The sequence below is a fragment of the Topomyia yanbarensis genome, chromosome 2 (genome assembly GCF_030247195.1).
Source record: "Topomyia yanbarensis strain Yona2022 chromosome 2, ASM3024719v1, whole genome shotgun sequence".
Lineage (NCBI taxonomy): Eukaryota > Metazoa > Arthropoda > Insecta > Diptera > Culicidae > Topomyia > Topomyia yanbarensis.
Window position 1 is genome coordinate 191,479,506 of NC_080671.1, and position 19,914 is coordinate 191,499,419.

The 19,914-nt window shown below is 38.7% G+C and overlaps 2 protein-coding genes across 2 annotated transcripts in view; one reads left to right on the top strand and one right to left on the bottom strand.

The window, feature by feature from the left end:
• Nucleotides 1-19,914, top strand: part of LOC131682501 (thioester-containing protein 1 allele R1-like) — a 244,953-nt gene that overhangs the window by 173,596 nt on the left and 51,443 nt on the right. The window lies entirely within an intron of this gene.
• LOC131682504 (larval cuticle protein A2B-like) lies at nucleotides 6,296-7,009 on the bottom strand. Its single transcript, XM_058964021.1, has 2 exons — nucleotides 6,926-7,009; nucleotides 6,296-6,862 (listed from the first exon to the last, which is right to left on the bottom strand). Exons 1-2 carry the CDS (start codon nucleotides 6,935-6,937, stop codon nucleotides 6,329-6,331), a joined length of 546 nt encoding a protein of 181 aa, XP_058820004.1. The 5' UTR covers nucleotides 6,938-7,009; the 3' UTR covers nucleotides 6,296-6,328.

The window sequence follows — 19,914 nt, forward strand, 5'->3', positions numbered from 1 at the left end:
TTCATAACAGCATAAACCGTTTTTTAAAAAGTCCAACTAGAAAAAGTAGAGAAATTCCGAAAGGAATACTCGGCCAACCAGCCCCGGTCTCCCCTACTCGGAGCACTCCCAGACCATGTGTTCGATATCGTGATAGCCGTCACCACAAACGCATACAGCACTATTCACGAGCCCAATTCGCCGGCCGAAGATGTACATCCAGCGTGTAATGGTTCGCCATGAATCAGGACAAATGAAGTCACGACCCACATCCATCGCCATGGACCAAGGTTCCGTCGATGCCGTCCGGACTATCGGGACACCTTCCTAGTTCACTATTGCTGCTTGAAGTTTGCTAACTTTCGAGGGTTCTCTGATGAGTGATATTGTAAAATTCGTTGAAGCAAATTGATATTTCATGAACGTCACTTTCTAGTACGCCTACCGTATCATTTCCCCGAATGGAGCAATGAGAAGGGGCCCAAACCAAGGTTATCAGGAAAGATTTATCAGTTAAAACACTCAGTAGCTCCCATATATTCCACAAAAAATTCGAAGATTGCTTTCCATGTTTCATCGAGCGAATAGCTTCAATGGAACAGAGGCTATCCGAAACGATAAAGTAATGGTCTGCGGGTAATGTGTCAATGACTCCAAGGGTATACTGAATAGTAGCTAGTTCTGCGGCATAAACTGAAGCAGGGTCTCTGAGTTTGTAAACTGCGGTGAACTTCCAATTGAAAATACCGAAGCCAGTGACTTTTCAAGGCTCAATACGTCAGTATAAAACATCTCACAATAGTCGACTTTTCGGAGTTTATTGTAGAAAATGCTAGGGACCATTTGCGGGCGTATGTGGTCCGATATTCCACGAACCTCATCCTTCATGGATGTGCCGAAGAAAACAGCAGATTCAAAAGTATCTAAAAATGAGCACGGTAGGAATTAGAAGAAGAAGGGTTGATGTTCTGCGCCGTGTAATCAAAGTACAGGAATATGAAACGGGTTTGAGAATTTAGCTCGACAACCCTCGCAAACTTTTCAATCACCAACCCCTTCCACGAGATGTTAATGATGTCATTACTGCGCAGTAATGTCACTTTTAATGATCGTGTAAGGCGAGTAGTAACGAAATTCTCTTACAATTCCAGGAATGTCATTACTTAGTAATGAAACTTTTATTGCACGTGTAAGGGTCCCTAATAGATTCAAGGTATCGCATCGAATGAGCAATCGATATGAGAGTTCCTAAAACCAATTTTTCAGAGGGAGAGCGCCGGAAAAAACTTCTAGACTCATCATATGCGTCGACTGCATGCACCCTAAGAAGATACGCAAACAACGATGCTGATTTCTTTCGAGTTTGATGAAATGTATTTTCGCAGCGGAGCGAAAGCAGAAGCATCCGTATTCCATTACCGACAGTATCGTTGTTTGATACAACCTAACAAGGTTGCCTGGGTTGGCGCCTAACCATGTTCCTGTTAGTGTACGGAAAAAATTGATCCTTTGTTGGCACTTCCTTTACAGATACCTAATGTTACATCCCCAGGTGCCTTTCGAGTCGAAGCAGATCCCTAAATATTTTGCTGTAAAGTTATGAATGATAGTTTGACCCATTAATAGAAGCTGTAGTTGTGCTGGTTCACGCTTCCTAGAAAATACGACTAGCTCAGTTTTCTCCGTAGAGAATTCGATACCCAGCTTACTAGCCCAAGGGGACAAATTGTCCAAGGTATTCTTCAATGGTTCTTGTAGGTCAACAGCTTTGGATCCCGTAACAGAAACCACTCCGTCGTCTAAGCGTACAGGAATTGTCAAGACATTCATCGATGTCATTGACGTAAAAATTGTATAGAAGAGGCCTTAGGCATGAGCCCTGGTGTAGACCTATGTAGCTGAACTCAATCTTGTCGAATCGTCATGCGAATAGTACATTTCCTTTTGAGAAAATGCGAGTTTTTCCCTTGAAACCTGTGTATCTCAGGATGCGCTCAAGTTATACTGAGATTATAAGTGTTTCTTATGTAAAAATGTCTGAAGCATTAGAATTTTCAAAATGAAAATATATGTATTGAGAGAAATTTTTTTTAATATTTATCTGAAAAAATCGCATAGTTGGCAGCACTGCGGCCAAATTTTTTTTATATTTTTTCTAAACTCCTTGAATAATTTTCTTCAAAAGCCATCTAGCGGTTTGATTCTAGAGTCAATAGAACCAGAGATATGATCAAAAGAAAATCAAGGGTTTTGGCAATTTGTCAAAACGGGGGGTGCTCCCATGACCCGAGGAGTAGTTCAATTGACACAAAAATGAGGGTTTTTTTAATTCGTTTAATTGGCACGGCTCAAGGCGTTAGCTTCACGGAGCCGTTGGTCTTTTATATATTTACATGATGTAAACAATAAAAATAAACAATTAATGTTAAGATAGATCCCGTGCGCGCGACTTGCCATTGCGCGCGGAGATCTGTTTTCGTGTCGGGGAAATCCTTGCATTCACGTCAACTATATCATGGGGGTCATTTGTATCTTTGTCGTCTTCGCACATGTTCGGGTCATCATCGGGGTTACTGCCTTGATGTTCGCGATCAGGTGTTGTTCCTAACTTCTTTCCCTTTCGGGTCACGACCGTGAACCCTCCGTCATTGCTAGTAGCTCCCTCGTTGCTAGAATTAGCTGTTGAAGTTGTGGTACTTGACGCGGCTTTCGCAGTTGTCATTATTGCTTGAACAGCAGCCACAAATTTGGCAACCGTTTGTGGCTCACGGATTGATATTGGAGACTGAATGTTGGTATTTGTTTCTGTAGATGAGCTTTTATTAGCGGTTTCTGGGCAGGGTTGTCCGTAATGTGCCGTTTGTTCACAGAACTGGCACGTGTTAGTGTGTCCTTGATATGTACATAGAGTTCGCTGTATAATGGTATCACCCCCTTCTGTTGTGTACTGCAGGTAAGAGGGAATGGGTTGGTCTACCCGCATTCTCACCACAAAAACACCATTTGAAATACCTGAAAAGTAGTTCCTCCACGTATCCTCCGTGATTGATTCCACTTCTCCGAAATACGACATGAATCTTTTAATGGCTATTTTGCAAGTACGTGATGTCAAATCATGTAATTTAACTTCCACGTTTCCGTTATCCATATACACAGGGATCTTGATTTTTGTGGTGTCACAATCCAGAACGTGTTTCAAGTTGTTTTGCGAAATGAATCTTTTTACCTGGGCGAATTTGTTGAACGTTATCAGCACCGCGTGTCTGACGTGCTCCAACTGAATGAAACTGACGTCTGAAAACCGAAGCTGCATTTTCTCCTTCAGCAAATGTTCCACATCACCAATACTCGGTCTTATGCGGAAAGACCGGAAGTCAATGGCCACTGTGTTGGCCCGAAGAATCACATTTTGTTGTCGAGACTCAGTCATTTTGATAGAATAATAGTAACGGTTCCCTTTGTTCTTCAGACAAAGCACGCTGGTTTGGGTAGCAGCAGAGAGCACACTGACTGGTATTGTGACTGATGCCTTTGGTGGTTGAGAATAGACTGAAAAAATTTGGGTTTTTATAAATTGGCCCTAGATGAACAATTCCGCCAAATTTTGCTTAAATCCGTGAAGGTCGATTTCAAGTTTGCACCTTTTTTTGATCACTTCTCGTGGAATGACCGATATAGTTCTCAAGTCATGTATAATAAAATTGTAATGTATACATTTGAAACCTTTTAATAAAGATAAGCTACTAAAAAATTCTCGTGTTCATGATTGAGAAAAGCACAATTGCACCGCTAGGTGGATTAAAACAGGTTTTAGTTTGAAACACTGCTTCCACAAATAAACTTAATCAATGCTTTTCAAAAGTACTGTACGGAATTATGCAACTACAATGGCGAATAAAATGTTTAATAAGCTTGAACAAACTTAATCTGGTTGACGAATTTCACACGACATTTCACACCAAATTTCACACGGAATTTCACACAAGATTTCGCACGGAATTTCACACGGAATTTCGCGCGAAACTTCCCACAGAATTCGCACAGAATTTCGCACGGAATTTCTAATGGAATTTCGCACGAAATTTCAGACGAAATTTCGCACGGAATTTCGAACGAAATTTCGCACGGATTTCGCGCGAAATTCAGCACGAATATCAAATGGAATTTTGCACTAAATTACGCACGAAATTTCGTACGGAATTTCGCATGAAATTTGGCACGGAATTTCACGTGGAATTTCGCATGAAATTTTGCAAACAAATTTCACACGGAATTTCGCACGAAATTTCGTACGGAATTTCGCACGGAATTTCGCCCGGAATTTCGACCGGAATTTCGCATGGAATCTTGCACGAAATTTCACATGGATTTCGCATGAAATTTCGCACGAAATTTCGCGCGGAAGTTTGCACGAAATTTCGCACGAAATTTTGCACGGAATTTTGCACGATATTTCGCACGGAATTTGGCACGGAATTTAACACGGAATTTCGCATGAAATTCTGCACGGAATTTCGCAATTAATTTGGCACGGAATTTTGCACGGAATTTCGCACGGGATTTCACACTAAATTTCGCACGGAGTTTCACACCAAACTTCGCACGGAATTTCATACGGAATTTCGCACGGAATTCCGCGCAAAATTTCGCACAAAATCTCGCACGAAATTTCGCACGGAATTGCGCACGGAATTTTGCATGGAATTTCGTAGGGCATTCCCTACGGAATTTCGTATGGAACTTCTCACGGAATTTCGAACGGAATCTCGCACGGAACTTCGCAAAAAATTTCACTTGAAATTTCGCATGAATCGTCGCGCGGTATTTCGCACAGAATTTCGCATGAAATTTCTCACGGAATTTCGCAAATTATTTGGCACGGAATTCCGCACGAAATTTCGCACGGAATTTCGCACGGGATTTCACACTAAATTTCGCACGGAATTTCACAAGGAATTTCGCACAGAAATTTGCATGGAATTTCCTAGGGGATTTCCTACGGAATTTCGTATGGAATTTCGCATGGAATTTTGCATGGAATTTCGCACGAAATTTCGCACAGAATTTCTCACGGAATTTCACACGACTTTCCGCACGGAATTTCACACCAATTTCGCACGGAATTTCGCACGGAATTTCACACGGAATTTCACACGGAAGTTCGCACGGAATTTCGCACAAATTTAAACATCAAATTTCGCACGGAATTTCACACCAAATTTCGCACGGATTTTCACACCAAATTTTGCACGGAATTTCACACAGAATTTCTCACGAAATTGCGCATGGAATTTCATACGGAATTTCGCACGGTGTTTCACACTAAATTTCGTGCGGAGTTTCACACCAAATTTCGCACGAAATTTCCAACAGAATTTTGTACGGAATTTCGCACGGAATTTCACACAGAATTTCGCGCGGAATTGCACATGGAATTTCGGCAAAATTTCGCACGGAATTTCGGACGGAATCTCGCACGAAATTTCGCAAAAAATTTCACATGAAATTTCGCATGAAACGTTGCGCGGACTTTCGAACAGAATTTCACACCAAATTTCGCACGGAGTTTTACACCATTTTTCGCACGGAATTTCACAAGGAATTTCGCACAACATTTCGCACGAAATTTCGCACGGGATTTCCTGCGGAATTTCGCACGGAGTTTCGCATTGAATTTCGCACGGAATATCGAATGGAATTTTGCCCGGAATTTCGCACGAAATATCGAATGGAATTTTGCACGAAATTTCGCACGAAATTTCGCAGGGAACTTCGCACGAAATTTCGCAGGGAACTTCGCACTGGATTTCCTTCGAAATGTTGCACGGAATTTCGTACGGAAATTCGCACTGAATTACGCACAGAAAAAAGCTGAAAAACTAAAAAAATGCTAATCTGCATTATTATTGAAATAGAGTACGTCACAAGAAAACTTTGAAACAGAAAAACTTCTACAGAAAACATTCCGAAAGGAGGCCAGTCTTCGAGAATTCTATAGCTATGGTTGTAGTTTGACGTTCCTTTAAATTAAAAAAATTAAAGAACAGAGTTCCAGTAGAATTTGATGCCACCATTCGATAAATTACCACACGGATCTTTCGAGAATATGCAACCTGGTCGATAAGTGGATTTCCGTTAAAAACAAGATTCACTTTAGGGATGAACTTAAATAAAATAAAGACGAACTTTCATGTTTATACAAGTATTCTTTCATAATTTCGTTTATTTACAATAAAGTATAATTATACTAGTTTGTGAGAGTGAGGTACTGCTAGAGATGAGGATCTGGCAAATCATAGTTTCAGAATGAGTTGAATGATCATTGCTAATTATGGCCTATCGAATTCGTCTAGTAATGCGAGTAGTGTGGTTCTGGATGGCTGTAGTGCACCTGTGGGGCGGGTTCAGGCTGACTATAGTGCACCTTAGCAACTGGACTGTACACCTTGGCGATTGGGATTGGAGCAACAACCTTGGCCACCGGTGCCAAAGTCTTGACGATCTTGTGTCCCTCCAGTGGTTCACGACGAACGACGGCATTGAATCCGTTATGCTCGTCGGCGGTGTAGTCAACGATCCGGCGGTGACCGTCGGCATCGATTAAGGTGTACTGTCCCTTCACATCATCACCGTTACGTTCCTCCTGTTGGCTCTTAATGTCACCGGTATGTTCATCGTGCACTGAGTACTGGAACTGATATTGAGCAGGTGAATCTGGATATTCAATGTGTTTGACGGTCTTGACTAGAGCTGGCTGAATAGTCTTAACGATGGCTGGCTGGACAGTCTTGACCAGGGTTGGTGCTTGATACTGTGGCTGATAGTAATGTGGATCATAGTGTTGGGCGCTGGCAACGGCCAGAAGAGCGAAAACTGCGAGGAACTAAAATATCACAAAACAAATTATTGGAATATATCAAAAAAAATCATAAAATATTTTTGTTACTTTGAATGCCATCGTCTAACTGCTTTGAACTCTAGTCAGATCCTAGTCACGGTAACTTAAGTGAATGGTCTGTTTGAAAGATCTCGCTGAACTGTGCCGACCAAGAGTTCACCAATGGCTTATATACATCCGATCGGCGAGTGACGCACCAAAATGGTCGGAGTGTCAGCGGCCATCGGTCGACTGGTCGTGTCACGTTAATAATCTGCATTTATTTTTTTCGGCAGTACATCCATGCAAAATAATATTCCTTCTCCTGAGACTCGATCACGAAGCGAAGCGAAAACACTCCTACTGCCTCGAGGGCAGGCCAACTGTTGCAAAAAACGATTTCATTCAGTACTACCGCGGCAGGTCGCTTTGCCCATTCATTCCATCACTCCGAAGAGCCAGATCGCACGTGTAAAGCAGAAAAAGCAGCCGAAAGTGCTTGAACTAATGATAGGGTGTTTTGCCTATTTAATCCTATTAGGCAGGATAACAGCCTTTTCGTTAATTATAACTCGATCCACAATCGATGAATTATGCGTAAACGGGCATCAAGATCTTTGCTTTGTTTGGAAAAACAAAACTGATAGTAACAATGTAGGGGAACACGGGGAGGCTTGGCCAAGCGCCGAATTCTATTAGTGGTTATAACGTGTTCTATTGGATTCTTAACCCTAGAACGTTGCACTTGCGTTTTTCACCCTAGAACGTTACACTGGGGTACAAAAGCGCTTGATCGTAATTTTCGCAGATAAAAATGCATATCTTTTTCTTTTTTTTTTTAATTGTGAAAACAGCTGTGTAAGTAAATGTACGGAATTTATTGAATCAATGATGCATAAATTGGTTTGAACAAAAAAAACGTTTTTAATCCAGCTAACAGTGTGATGAGACATTTCTTATAACTCTTATCACTCTCTTCGGATATTATATCGTTTGAGAACATTTAGAACTTGATGTTTCGCGGAGTTTTTGATAACACATACTACATGGGATAGTTGCAGGACTCAGAGAATCGCTCAAATCAGCATAGGACAACATCAGTGCTAGAAATCTCAAACCAAATCAATGGGAAAGCGAAAAATGGCCCATAAAATAGACATACCAACGAATTATTGTTAATGCTCTGTTAATAAAATATCTGAATTGTGGTGGGAAAACTGAATTTTCCTAAAGGGGTTATATATTGTACTGAGACAAAAAAATCGATTTGAAGTTTATACTTTACTCAAATTTCCAACGCGACTGAGAACTAAGAAATCAACGCTTTTTTCTTGAAAAGGGCGATACTAGCAGTGATACCATTCAAAGAAAATCAACAGTGAATATTTCCAGACTTGGTTTTATTTCATATTTAAGAACCATTGTGTTTTTACATCCTAGATTGCATGATTCAGTGATCGAAACCCAAAACTTCATAAAGTATTTGAAATTATTAAATTAAAATTTGTTTTTGCTATTGAAATTGACAAAATAATAGTATCGCCCCTTTGGCGATTGTTTACTTTTTCGGTCCCACTTATCAACATTGAAGTATCGCCCTTACGTTTTTTACAATAACTACCGTTCTACACCACCGATTTCGTCCGTGTTTTTTCAATAGCGATCATTGTTACTATTTACAGCTGGTATCAGCTTGATAATCCTAAAAAAATACGAAAATAACAGTTTCGCCTCTAAACTGCTAGCAAAAAAAGTGTCGCCCTGTTTGTTTGCATGGAGCGTGGAGGGCGAAACTTTAAATAAACAAACAAAAATACAGTTTCGCCCGTTGTATTTTTTGCTGTAGTTTAAGAAAGCAAAGTCCAAAGAAGTCAATATCGTAGAATCAAAATTTTTAGGTTAATTTGTTGCGTTTCAAAGCCCTCATTCGCATGTATGAAAAAAGTCTTATGTTTACATTTGTAAGTATCGCCCTTTTGTAACCCGTCAGGGTAACAATTTAGCACTGGGTGAAAATATACCTATTTGTACGTACTCTCTCCGTAGAGTGCATTGTTTATGTAACATAATGCTCACCACTGTTCCTTATGATCGTTCACTTTTTCTCGTAAATTTTGTTTGTTTTAGCTTTTGTGAACGATTCTGTTGGTCTAGATAGGTGTAGAAAATTTTGTTTCATATTTATGTATAAATAACATAGGGCTTATATAGGCCACCGCTCTCCTGCTGCTGAAATAAGGGTACTGGCTATGCTGCGCATAGGTGATGACAGCTATGCGGCGGTACGTTTTTTTGGTGCTGGTTTTGGTGTTTGTTTTGGGTCGAATGAGGAAGGCGGCCATCGAGTTTTTTTAGATAGTGACGGACCACAGCCACGAACAGACGTTCGAAAAACCGTATTTCTTTTTTCGGGACAGTTTCCCGCCACCGTGATAAAAGTGCAGTGCGCGCGTGCGACGGCAAATTAAAGCCGTCAGTGTATCGGTTTGTGGTCCGGGCATTCGGAAAAGTCCTGGTGTGCGGTCGCCGAAACAGGAAGCTAAATACCAAGGAGCCACTCGCTTCCTCGGCTAACCAAAAAGGACCCAGGTAACACCAGTGCCGTTCTCACTGTGGAGGATTAGCCGAACGAGCCTAGCTCTCCTCCACAGTTAATCGTAAAGGAGAACGAAGCAGGGCGGACAAAGGTTCCCCCTGAGGTAGGTTACTGCGGAACCTACCTGGGCCATTCACGGGGAGTGAGTGGACCCGGCGATTATTCGCCCCGTCGCTAGGGAGGTTCCAACAAAAGAGCCTTGCTCACCTCCCTGGCTAATTGCAAAGGACCGCTGCCGGAGCAGCCAACGATACCAGCAGGAGAACTCGGCCGTTGGAGTCCCGGCCGGTCGGAAAAAACCGTCGCCTTCCCGCCGTCATCAGCAGCAGACCGTAAGGAACGACCAGCAGAGGAGAGTTTCGGGAGAATAAACGGTAAAGTTAGAATTTATTTGTTTTTTCCTCTTTTTGTTTGTTATTGTACGAAAATCCGAAATTCCGGTAGGAGCACCTAGGCCGCCCTGAAAAGAAGGGTACGCCGGGCAAACAAGAACCCGAGTAGTGGGCAAACCCCTACTTACACTTTTCACAAAAAAGCGTTGAAATGAAATCGCAGCTCCTGATATCACGCTATCTCTGAAGTGCATGCGTGCTTAGTTCCAAATTTTACTTCGACATCGACTTTTTCTAAAGGTGACTTCCCAGTAGTATCCTTGATTTGAATTATTAACGCTAATCCTAATGCCAAAGAACAAATAAAAACCTCACGAAAACGAACCGTTTGGGAAAATCATCATCATTACTGGAATTTTCATTTTCACGAAACTTTTCGATAACCTTCCGTCACTTGCGTTAATGCACTGGGTGCACAGTGCTCTGAAAATCTAGCGAAATCGCCTTAGGGCACCAGCGGGTCTAATTCAGAGCTATCTGCGCGGCGAGTTAAATCTGTAAAGAATACCAAAAATTAATTTCTATTCCATAATTTTCAGTTCAGCAATTCGAGAGATCGTGCTCACCGCAAGCCATGAAAAATAGACTACGTTGTGAAGTGATGGTCACTATTTATTAAAAAATCACGGTTAAATAAAAAATAAAACTATTAAAAAATTTCAAATAGTTTATAATTTTCACAAACTTATTAGGAAAAATTGTTTAATAACCTTTCGTAATATTGTGTAGAAAAAAAAATTAAATGTACCTATTAATGTGAAACACAGCAAAAAATACATACAATAAAGACCCATTTTTATCAGTCTCATGGTGTATTTTAGGCTGACAAAATGGGGACATTGACTAAATCGGGCAATTTTTTTTCCTTATAATAAACTGAAGCTGTTAAAATATTCTTCTCGTCCCTTGATGTAGTCTGATAACTATTTCTGATTATGATGAACTTTTTATTTTCGCATATCTTCATGATAAGGAAAACATGCTCAAGAAAGGATTTACTCGAATTCAGTCTTGCTCGTCTGCTAGAGCCCATCAAACATATGTTCATATTTGGCTGATAAAATCGGGGTTTCAATGTGTTATAATAGATATGCAGCATTCGAAGAAGTTTCTTTTGAACGAGTGTAGAAAGAATTTGTTTCTACTTACTTGAAATCAGTGGCGTAGCCAGATATTCGGTTTGGTGGGGGTTTGGTGAAAATCGATCATACTGTCCAAACGACATAATTCCGAAACCGTAATTTTTGAAAAATTATGCAGAATTAATTTTTCAGAAAATAGTAACAGAGTTCGTGTCTTTAGCGAATTTGTTAAGACTTTATTGTAGTCATGAATATTAACCTGAGAAAATTCACCATAAATACTTCTTGGACGATATACCGCCAAAATTATTTTATCAAATGATGCGCTGTTTAACGTTTGTAAAACTCATCGAAGATACTAAACCTCCGAAATTGGCGGTTTCAAAATGATGTTATCTTAACCTTAAATTACCGTTTTTAAACATTTGACCTATACATACAATTGGTCATACAACAAAAATCAAATGCTCATCAAAATCGATCAGAACCTGCTAGAATCGAATGGAAATCGTTATTTTTCATAAATTTCTCTTTATATTCGGAAAGTGTTATCCTCGTTTTTAACCATATTACGTTTTCGTCTCAACTCGACGCATTACCAAAATAAAAACCTGTTTTAATCCACCTAGTGATGCAATTGTGCTTGTCTCATTTGTCCAGACTACGATTCCATGACTGGTTATGTTCAATATAATGGTGGAAATGAATATTACACGTTCAGTACGATTTGCACATACATACAATGGATCGACAGCCACGATCTTGAGATACTATGTGATACTGAAACATCGCTTGAAACCAGTGGCGGATCATGAAGAAAGATCCGGAAGGTCCGGGTCCTGCCGAAAATTTTCAACTTGTTAAGAAATTTTAAACTAGTTTTAATTTCAAAGTAGCAACCCCTCACTGCATACTCCCTCTAGGCCGGTATGATTGTCGATTTTTAGAGTGATTGCATAACTTTTCTATATGAGAAAGGCAAAAATGTACCAAAGTCCAAAGAAGTCAATTTTTGTCAAACATCTCAATGTTTCATGCATTTTAAAGTCATTTGGCATCAAAAATACAAATTTGATTTTGAAAATTTTTCATTTCAGTTTATATGGGAATTTGCTGTGTGATTGCACTCTTCAACTCGTAACTTCGGACCTGCCGGCGTCGGCGGTAAAACATGATGATGAGTTATGTTCTACCATAGACCATGCGGTAGACTTGGGTGGAACGCCCAACTCCTACTCTGCAGAAGGCAAAAAATTCTTCATATTTCCTTTCGATCATGCCCATATGAGCCTGCCTAGTTCTAGTTTTCCGTTCTAAGTTTATAACTGATTCGCTCTAGAATACCTATCCGTCTTTCAATTTCATTTGCTTTCGTTTCTCTTAGTCTCAAATTTGCCGAAAATAGCCAACAAAATCGATACAGTAGAACCTTGCGACAATTAAAACATAGTAACATGCAAATTATACTTGCGAGCCATTTTTTGAAAAACTGAACAATAAAACAATAAAAATCAGGCAACATGGGAACGATTTTTTTTCAACTTCAAAATTAAATTAAATTTATTGAATAAATTATTAAAAACGATTATATAAAACTAATTGTTACTTACGTAGTAAAACAACCACTATTTAAACTGGTATTGTCACGAGTTACATTTGAACTGACAGCTGACTGACGAAACGCTAACAGCAACCGTACAGTGGGGTACAAATGTACCTCACGCCAACTTTGACACATGCTTCCACGAAGGCTATAAGCAAACTGGCTATACCACCTTTTCCTACCCTTACTAGGAACTCTAAATTGAATTATGCTTAGGGTCCCAGGTCGACAAAAACCGAATTTTTGTCTTCACACGGTTCCATAGATGGCGTGGGGTACATTTGTACCCCAGTGCAACGTTCTAGGGTTAATTTTTTTTTTCAAAAATATTTTTATTCTTGTTTCGGTCCCTTAAGGTAATTTTGATATTTTATCAAGCTTTGTATGGACATACACTACCGGCCAAAAGCTTAAATTGACCCTACAATGTTAATGTAGCTATGTTTTTCTTCATTTATTGTTATCAATTATTATTATTTAGGGGAACCCGGGGCTATTCGGACCTACCTTAGCAAATCGCCCTTTTAAGTGGATAGATGCGAAAAAATTAATCGGTCGAAGGTCCTAATTGTTAGTTTGAAACCTGAGCTACATTTTGGTGCCATAAAAGTTCATTTGCACCACTCCATGGCAGCGCTAGGTGGCGATTTGCAAAACTCTGCGTTTTTCTATCCTTTTACAATGTAGGGGTAATTCGGACCTCCCTACGGGGCAATTCAGAACGTCATTTTTTAGTTTTTCTACAATTGAATTATATTTTTCTATGAAATATTTATTAGAGAAACTCCTTAAAAAGCAAAAAAATAAATAGCGTTACAAAAACTTTACCAAGTTGGTCACAGCTATCTATTGGCGCATCATGTATTTTCTTTGTTGTGGCGTGTGCAATCGGCTGCGTAGCCGCAAGCCGTTGAACGGTGTTTGATAGAATAGGGGGTCCGAATAGCCCCGTACGCTCATTTCACACAAAAGTGGTGCGCGTTTTGAAAATATATGTGTTTTTACCCTAACAAAAATCATTCCATAGAATAAAAACCTCAAGTTGTCTAAAATATTTACCTTTCATTTTTTTCACTTTTATTTGTTGCTTTAATCACGGTTTCCCCATTTTAGTGATTTTTGTTTTGAGGTTGGCAAAAAAATGAAACAAGTTGTATCTCCTTTCTAAAAAACCAAATAATTAGATTCAGCTGTCAAAATTAATGTTCTACAATAGCGTTTCAACGAATATATGACAGTCAGAAAATCTTACGATTTACTGAGAAATCGAGGGGTCCGAATTACCCCCACGGTCTTAATAGCCCCTATAATTATTTTTCGACCCATTTCACCCATAGACACCTAAAATGTGTAGTATTTTTAGTTTTCAATAATGAGATGATAATCTTCGAATTAGGTCGATTTGAATAGATATTTTTCTTCGACAGTTAAGATTTTCAATATAAAAACTACAAGGGACAGCCCTATGGGGTTGCACGAGCTGTAGACGTAGGACTATACTACTTAATGTAATTTTTTTTATTTTCTTAGTACATTTCGAGTAATAATAAATCAAATATATTGCTTACGTATAGTTTAAGCACAACCAATCAACATCGAATGTTACATATTGAACCAAACCTCCTTGGTTATCAGGTCATTTCATTTGTAGTGGGTGATCGAATCCGATTAAACTTATTTGAGAAAATCTGAAGAAAGTATACAGAAAACTGTGTCCGATCTAATGTCTGGAACTAAATCTGTATAGCACAAGATCAGCTTTTAAAAATTGGAAAAACTTTTCGATTGTGTGGTAAAAAACCCGGACCAGTAAAGAAAAATCAAATTTTAGACAATATAATCACATTTCATGTATAGACCAAGCTTTTTAGTTATACTTTGCCATTATTGTAACTTTCCTAAAGTACGCATACAAATGTAGCGAATGCAGTGGTCTTAATCATATATCGAAACTATAAATATACAAGAATTGAAAACAATCTTACAGATTGCTATCATGCAGGTTACACAATACACATACAAGTGCACAAAGCAAAATGAGTTAACACTGATGATGATGGGTAGAGCGAAAGAGACAACTAGTACCACGACACTATGTTAACCGTGTTTGCAAATGGAGTTCGAATGTACAAGTGATTTTGTGTACGAACAATTGTGTACGAGATTGTACATAAAAGTGTGCTGGAAACGAGCACAGCACAAAAGAAAGCATAGTGTTTGAACGGACAAGCTCAGTCGCGTGTTGGACAGCACTGGATAGCGTACCTCCACAGGCACAGACAGTGTAACGGACTTCTAACCCAGCTACACTGGCTGTGAAAACACGTAGCGCAGTGATCTGCTCTGCCTACCGTTCAACAGGAAACTGAGCTTGTCCGGCCAAATCCGTTCTTCAAATAGTCGATGATGACGTCATTCATAGAAGCGTAGTGCGCTAGGTACACAAATCTGTCTAACCGGATTAGGGAAGCGTTATCTTTTGTGTGCAAATGCGCGATATTTTGACTAGGTTGTACATTATTTAAATTTTTAATGCCATGATATAAAAAATCTTTGGGTTTATCTATTGCAATCTATTCTTAGAAGTATTTCGGAGCGATATGTGCAAAAATTTTGAAAATTTATGGTGAGATGGCTGAATTATATGCGTTTAAAATTGGACCACTTTTCGCTACATATAATTTTTGTAAACATTTGCAAAGGGCACCCCCATATCGAAAACAAAGACGTAGTCCTACGTAGAAACTTAAGGAGAAAAGAATCATTTGGAATTTGATTGCATGATGGAGAACTTACCGGTAAACAGTTTTACTATCAATAACTTTATACATGTTCTTAACCCTCAAAAAAGCAAGGGATCTCAGAAGCCCGGCTATTTACAGTTCTCTAGTTTCAATGAACTTGTAATTTAAAATACGAATGATCGGGCGTTTTCGGTCTTACGATTCTCTCACTGATAAAGCGAAAAAAGAGGCTTTCGATTTCATTGGATCTTGGGAGCGATGCTTCTTGAAGTCACAAGTTTAGCTCGCCTTTTTGAGGGTTTCATGTTATACCAGAATTCAATTTTAAATACAACTCTAATTCAAAATACATTTAACAAAAATCTTCCAAAATGTGATAGTTGTCGAGATATTTGGAATTTCGCTCAAACAAAAACAATGCCCTTTTTAAATGTTATTTGCGTTACCCCATTATAAAATGTCAACAATCCAATGTTTATTGTTTTAAAAACGTGAAACAAACTTTGTAGTGAGTTTGGATCATAGGGAAGCGTTCAATATAAAAGTTTTCCTAACAACAGCTTTGAACATATTTTTGTAATACATACTATTTGCAGTCAAAATATAATTTTCTTTGTGAATATGATTCTAAACGCTATTTTAAATCAAAATGCTCACAACAAAATTTTTCTGAAATGTAGTAGTTATCGAGATATTTTAAACTTGATTTTAAAAATACAATTATTTTATTTTATTACCTTTTCATAAGTTTCTCGCATTTCTCCATCAACAACAGTAGATTTTTCAAAAGACCCACAATTTTTTTTGTAACTTTCCCTATGACTTTAAGGCGATATTGTAAACCATTTTAAAGGCACACGAGTATCTACATGTCCGCTTACAAAGGTGAGATTGACGGTGTAGTCACTGATTCAACTTTGTCATGAATGTATCTATTGAAGCACGGGATTGGTTATTCTAATGAGCGAAGCATTTGAACTGCAATTGCAGTGGACGGTGGACGAAATGGTGTGTCTTTTCTAACTCGTGTCGGGTAAACTTTGGCGTCATTGCGTTGCATTTAATTGTGTTTTCTTCGAAAAGGACCGTCTGCCTGTTCGGTTGTTTGTTCGCGCACCTGCGCAATTATAGAAATAAGGTTTGGTGTGACGATTGCGCAGAGAACAATGGGAGTGCTGAAAAGTGCGCACCAAAAAATAATGAAATTTAAACGACATGTAAATCAATACGAATGTAAACATACAAAGCTTGAATCAAAAATTTGATTGAAAATTACGTTAAAATCAATTGAAGCATCAAACAGCATAGAATTTTACTCATTCATTCGTGTAATATTACATGTCATTTATTGTACAGCAGTATTCGGATAAAAATACATCGAAGTGCATTGGTTTTCCGTTTAAAGAAACTGTTATTTTCATACCACGTGTAAAATTATAATAAAATTTGTCGAAGAAAGCATGACAAGTTGTGTGTATTTGTGGTGGAACTTAATTTTACATTTATATTCATGGTTGTTACGGCATTTAATTAGCAAGGGACTTGAAGGTGAAGTATATTTTTCAATATTTAGAGCCATAGTACTCAAGGGAGAGCAAGGAGTTGAAGGGAGAATGTTTAGAAAAGCGTGGAAGGATCATATATGCAAGCTTAGAGCTCACCGGCGACTTAATCTTTTGTCTGCTACTGTAGGAGTCAGGGTCTTTTGGCATTAGAAATGTGAATCACCTGAGTCTACGGCATGTCCGGACAAGCGTAAAGTAACTTCTTACGTCATTCTGTTGGTTCCACGCTTTTCTAAACTTTCTCTCTTCAACTCCTTGCTCTCCCTTGAGTACTATGGCTCTAAATATTGAAAAATATACTTCACCTTCCAGTCCCTTGCTAATTAAATGCCGTAACAACTGTTGACAAATTGACTCAATAGGTCGTTAACAAAAATGGTTAACAAAAAAAATGGTAAAAATAGTATTTATATTCATGCTCCAAATATGTGCATGAAAATAAACTTAAAATTACAAAATATTTTTTTCTGTGCGTGCCAATTGTGATGGGAGTCCACATTACCATGCCCCGCGTACAAACAGTGTCCAAGGAATGTGAAGGGTTCCCCAAAAACGCTTTTAGTACCTCTACCAGAAATAATGCAAAGAGCTACGTTATTCACTACGATAAATCGTTGTACTCTCTTGGTTCAGGAAGATTTCCATTTTGAGACATCTTTTACCGCTCCCAAAAACTATAGGCGGATTCCAAGGCGTAATTTTTTCTCTTGAGAGTCGGCAAAAATACACAAAACCGAAGCAAACGGTTCCACAAGTATTATAAATTTGAGATCAAACAATGAATGGGCTTCCTTACTGGCTATGACCACATAGCTATCCCACTTGGGTCAATAAAAAAAAGGAAAAAGGGAAAAAGCGATAAAATTTTAAATAATGTTCGTTGTATTTTAATTTGAAATTTTTACAGTTGAAATTTTCGTTTTCGGTTTGTGCAACTCTAAAAATTTTGTTGTTTATTCTATTCTTTTTGAGAACAACACCATTTATTATGAAGAAATCTGAATGGGACTGCAAGGGCCACAGTATAGACTGTTGGCACCTCTAGTAGAATCTCCGCTGTGCGCTTTTTGTTGTTTACATTGACTTTCTGTTTTAAATTCGACTTTCGAACAATAATTTAGTGTGTAAATGGAAATTACATTCCTATCATGACGTATTTTTTGATTTTTCATCATTTATGTTATTAAACAGATCAAGATTTCAGCGTCCCCTACTATTGACGCTCTTGGCGGGGGCCAAACCGGCCAACCGCATGCTACGGGCCAACAAGTGTCCCTTGTGGAGGAGTAAGTATGCTATCAGAAACAAGGTTACAATCAAAATTTTCAAACGCTATGAATATTAGCGAAAACCAGGACCTGCTCCGCTACTAAATTAAGTGGAAGAATTTAAATTTGAGTTAAAAAATGGCTCGAAAACAACTGTTACTAACTAAATATCGTATCATAAACAGAGTTCAAAATAATCGAAGCTCTTTTATGACGCCTGAAAATGAACCTGACACCACTCGCGGTGAATAGAAAAAATATTCAATCAAATATCCATCCTTATTCATTCAGTTGAATATCGTACAATATATTCATTTCACTGATTATCTAGGAAAATGTTTTCAAATGCAGATAAAGCATATGAAACAACAATCATCATCGCTTACATTATGCCAGGGCCTACTTTGATGCGTTTGATTCGTTGCTGCACGGTCGCTTCGTGTAATAATCGGAGACGAATGAAAATCTGCATGGATGAATGGGCGGTTTGTTCGTTTGACGTTTTCAGCTGCGTCACTGAATATTGAAAATGAATGCGGCTGAATATGATCAATTTTCATTCAATGAATTTGAATATTTTTAACTCTGATCATAAATCGAATAACCCCATACATCACATAGGATTCGGACAAAATCGATTCAAGAAACAAAAACCAAGTACATAATGCATAGATGATTTTGTCTTTGTCACTCATATCGAGCTTCTAACTTCAATTCATTATCCATTTTTTTTTTATTCATTTCGTTTATTTGATAGGCACAAATGCGTTAGCTTGGCGGTGCCAAATGCTTATGTTTTTACATTTTGGATATCTTAAAACTAGGAGGTTACAATGTTGAAATATTTTTTTACAAAGGAAAAAAAAAAGTTTACAGCTATCTTAAGACTAGAAATAAGATTCAATATACAAGAGAGGACCAAAAGATTTTTTTATGAAAAAATTTAAAACAAGGGATTCACTTTGATATACAAGAGGGGGAGTAATAGTATTTTACGAAATATTTAACGGTTATCTTAAAACTAACAATATAGTTTAGTACACAAAAGGGGGAACAAATATTTATGAGAAACTTCACAGAAATCTTAAAACTAGGGATTCAATTCTATTTACAAGATGGAGGACAAGAGTTTCAATAAAGAGTAAAAATTATAGCTATCTTAAAACTAGGAATACAGAATACTAATTTGATTTTTTTAACTAAAACTTATGCTTGGTCAAGATATTCAGAGGGTGGCTTATTTCCGCATCAGTGTAGCAGCAGTTGTATCAAGGACAGGGGAGAAACTGGGAAAAAAGAGCAAAACTTGCAACTTTCGCTCGAACGGGGGGGGGGGGGGGGGAAGGGGGATCAGCGAAACAAATTTGCGCCTCAGTCTAGTAAGTCGTCGAGTACCGGATTGGCGGATGGTATTCTTCGGACCCGCGGGGAATCCTTCAAAAGTCATCGGACCTCGAGTCGCTCTCGCTTCAGTTTCCTTCTATGTAGGGGGAAGTGGTAAGGGCGACGGCGGTTACATAGTGGCACTCTGGAGCTGATCGGTTCCACAAGGCAGGAGGAAACTCTAAAAACGAGAAATAAAAGAGAGGGGCTAAATTGGGATATTTATCGTTTTTATGAAAGTATAAATAAGGGACATATAGGGGAAATCACGAGTTGCCAGCATATCTCGGACTGGTACATTGGGTGGTCTACCTCGGGCCCGAAGGTATTCCTTTAACTGAGACCTGGCGTCACAATACCCGGCGCATACCCAGACAACGTGTTCGATGTCGTGATAGCCCTCGTCACAAGCGCACAGACTACTC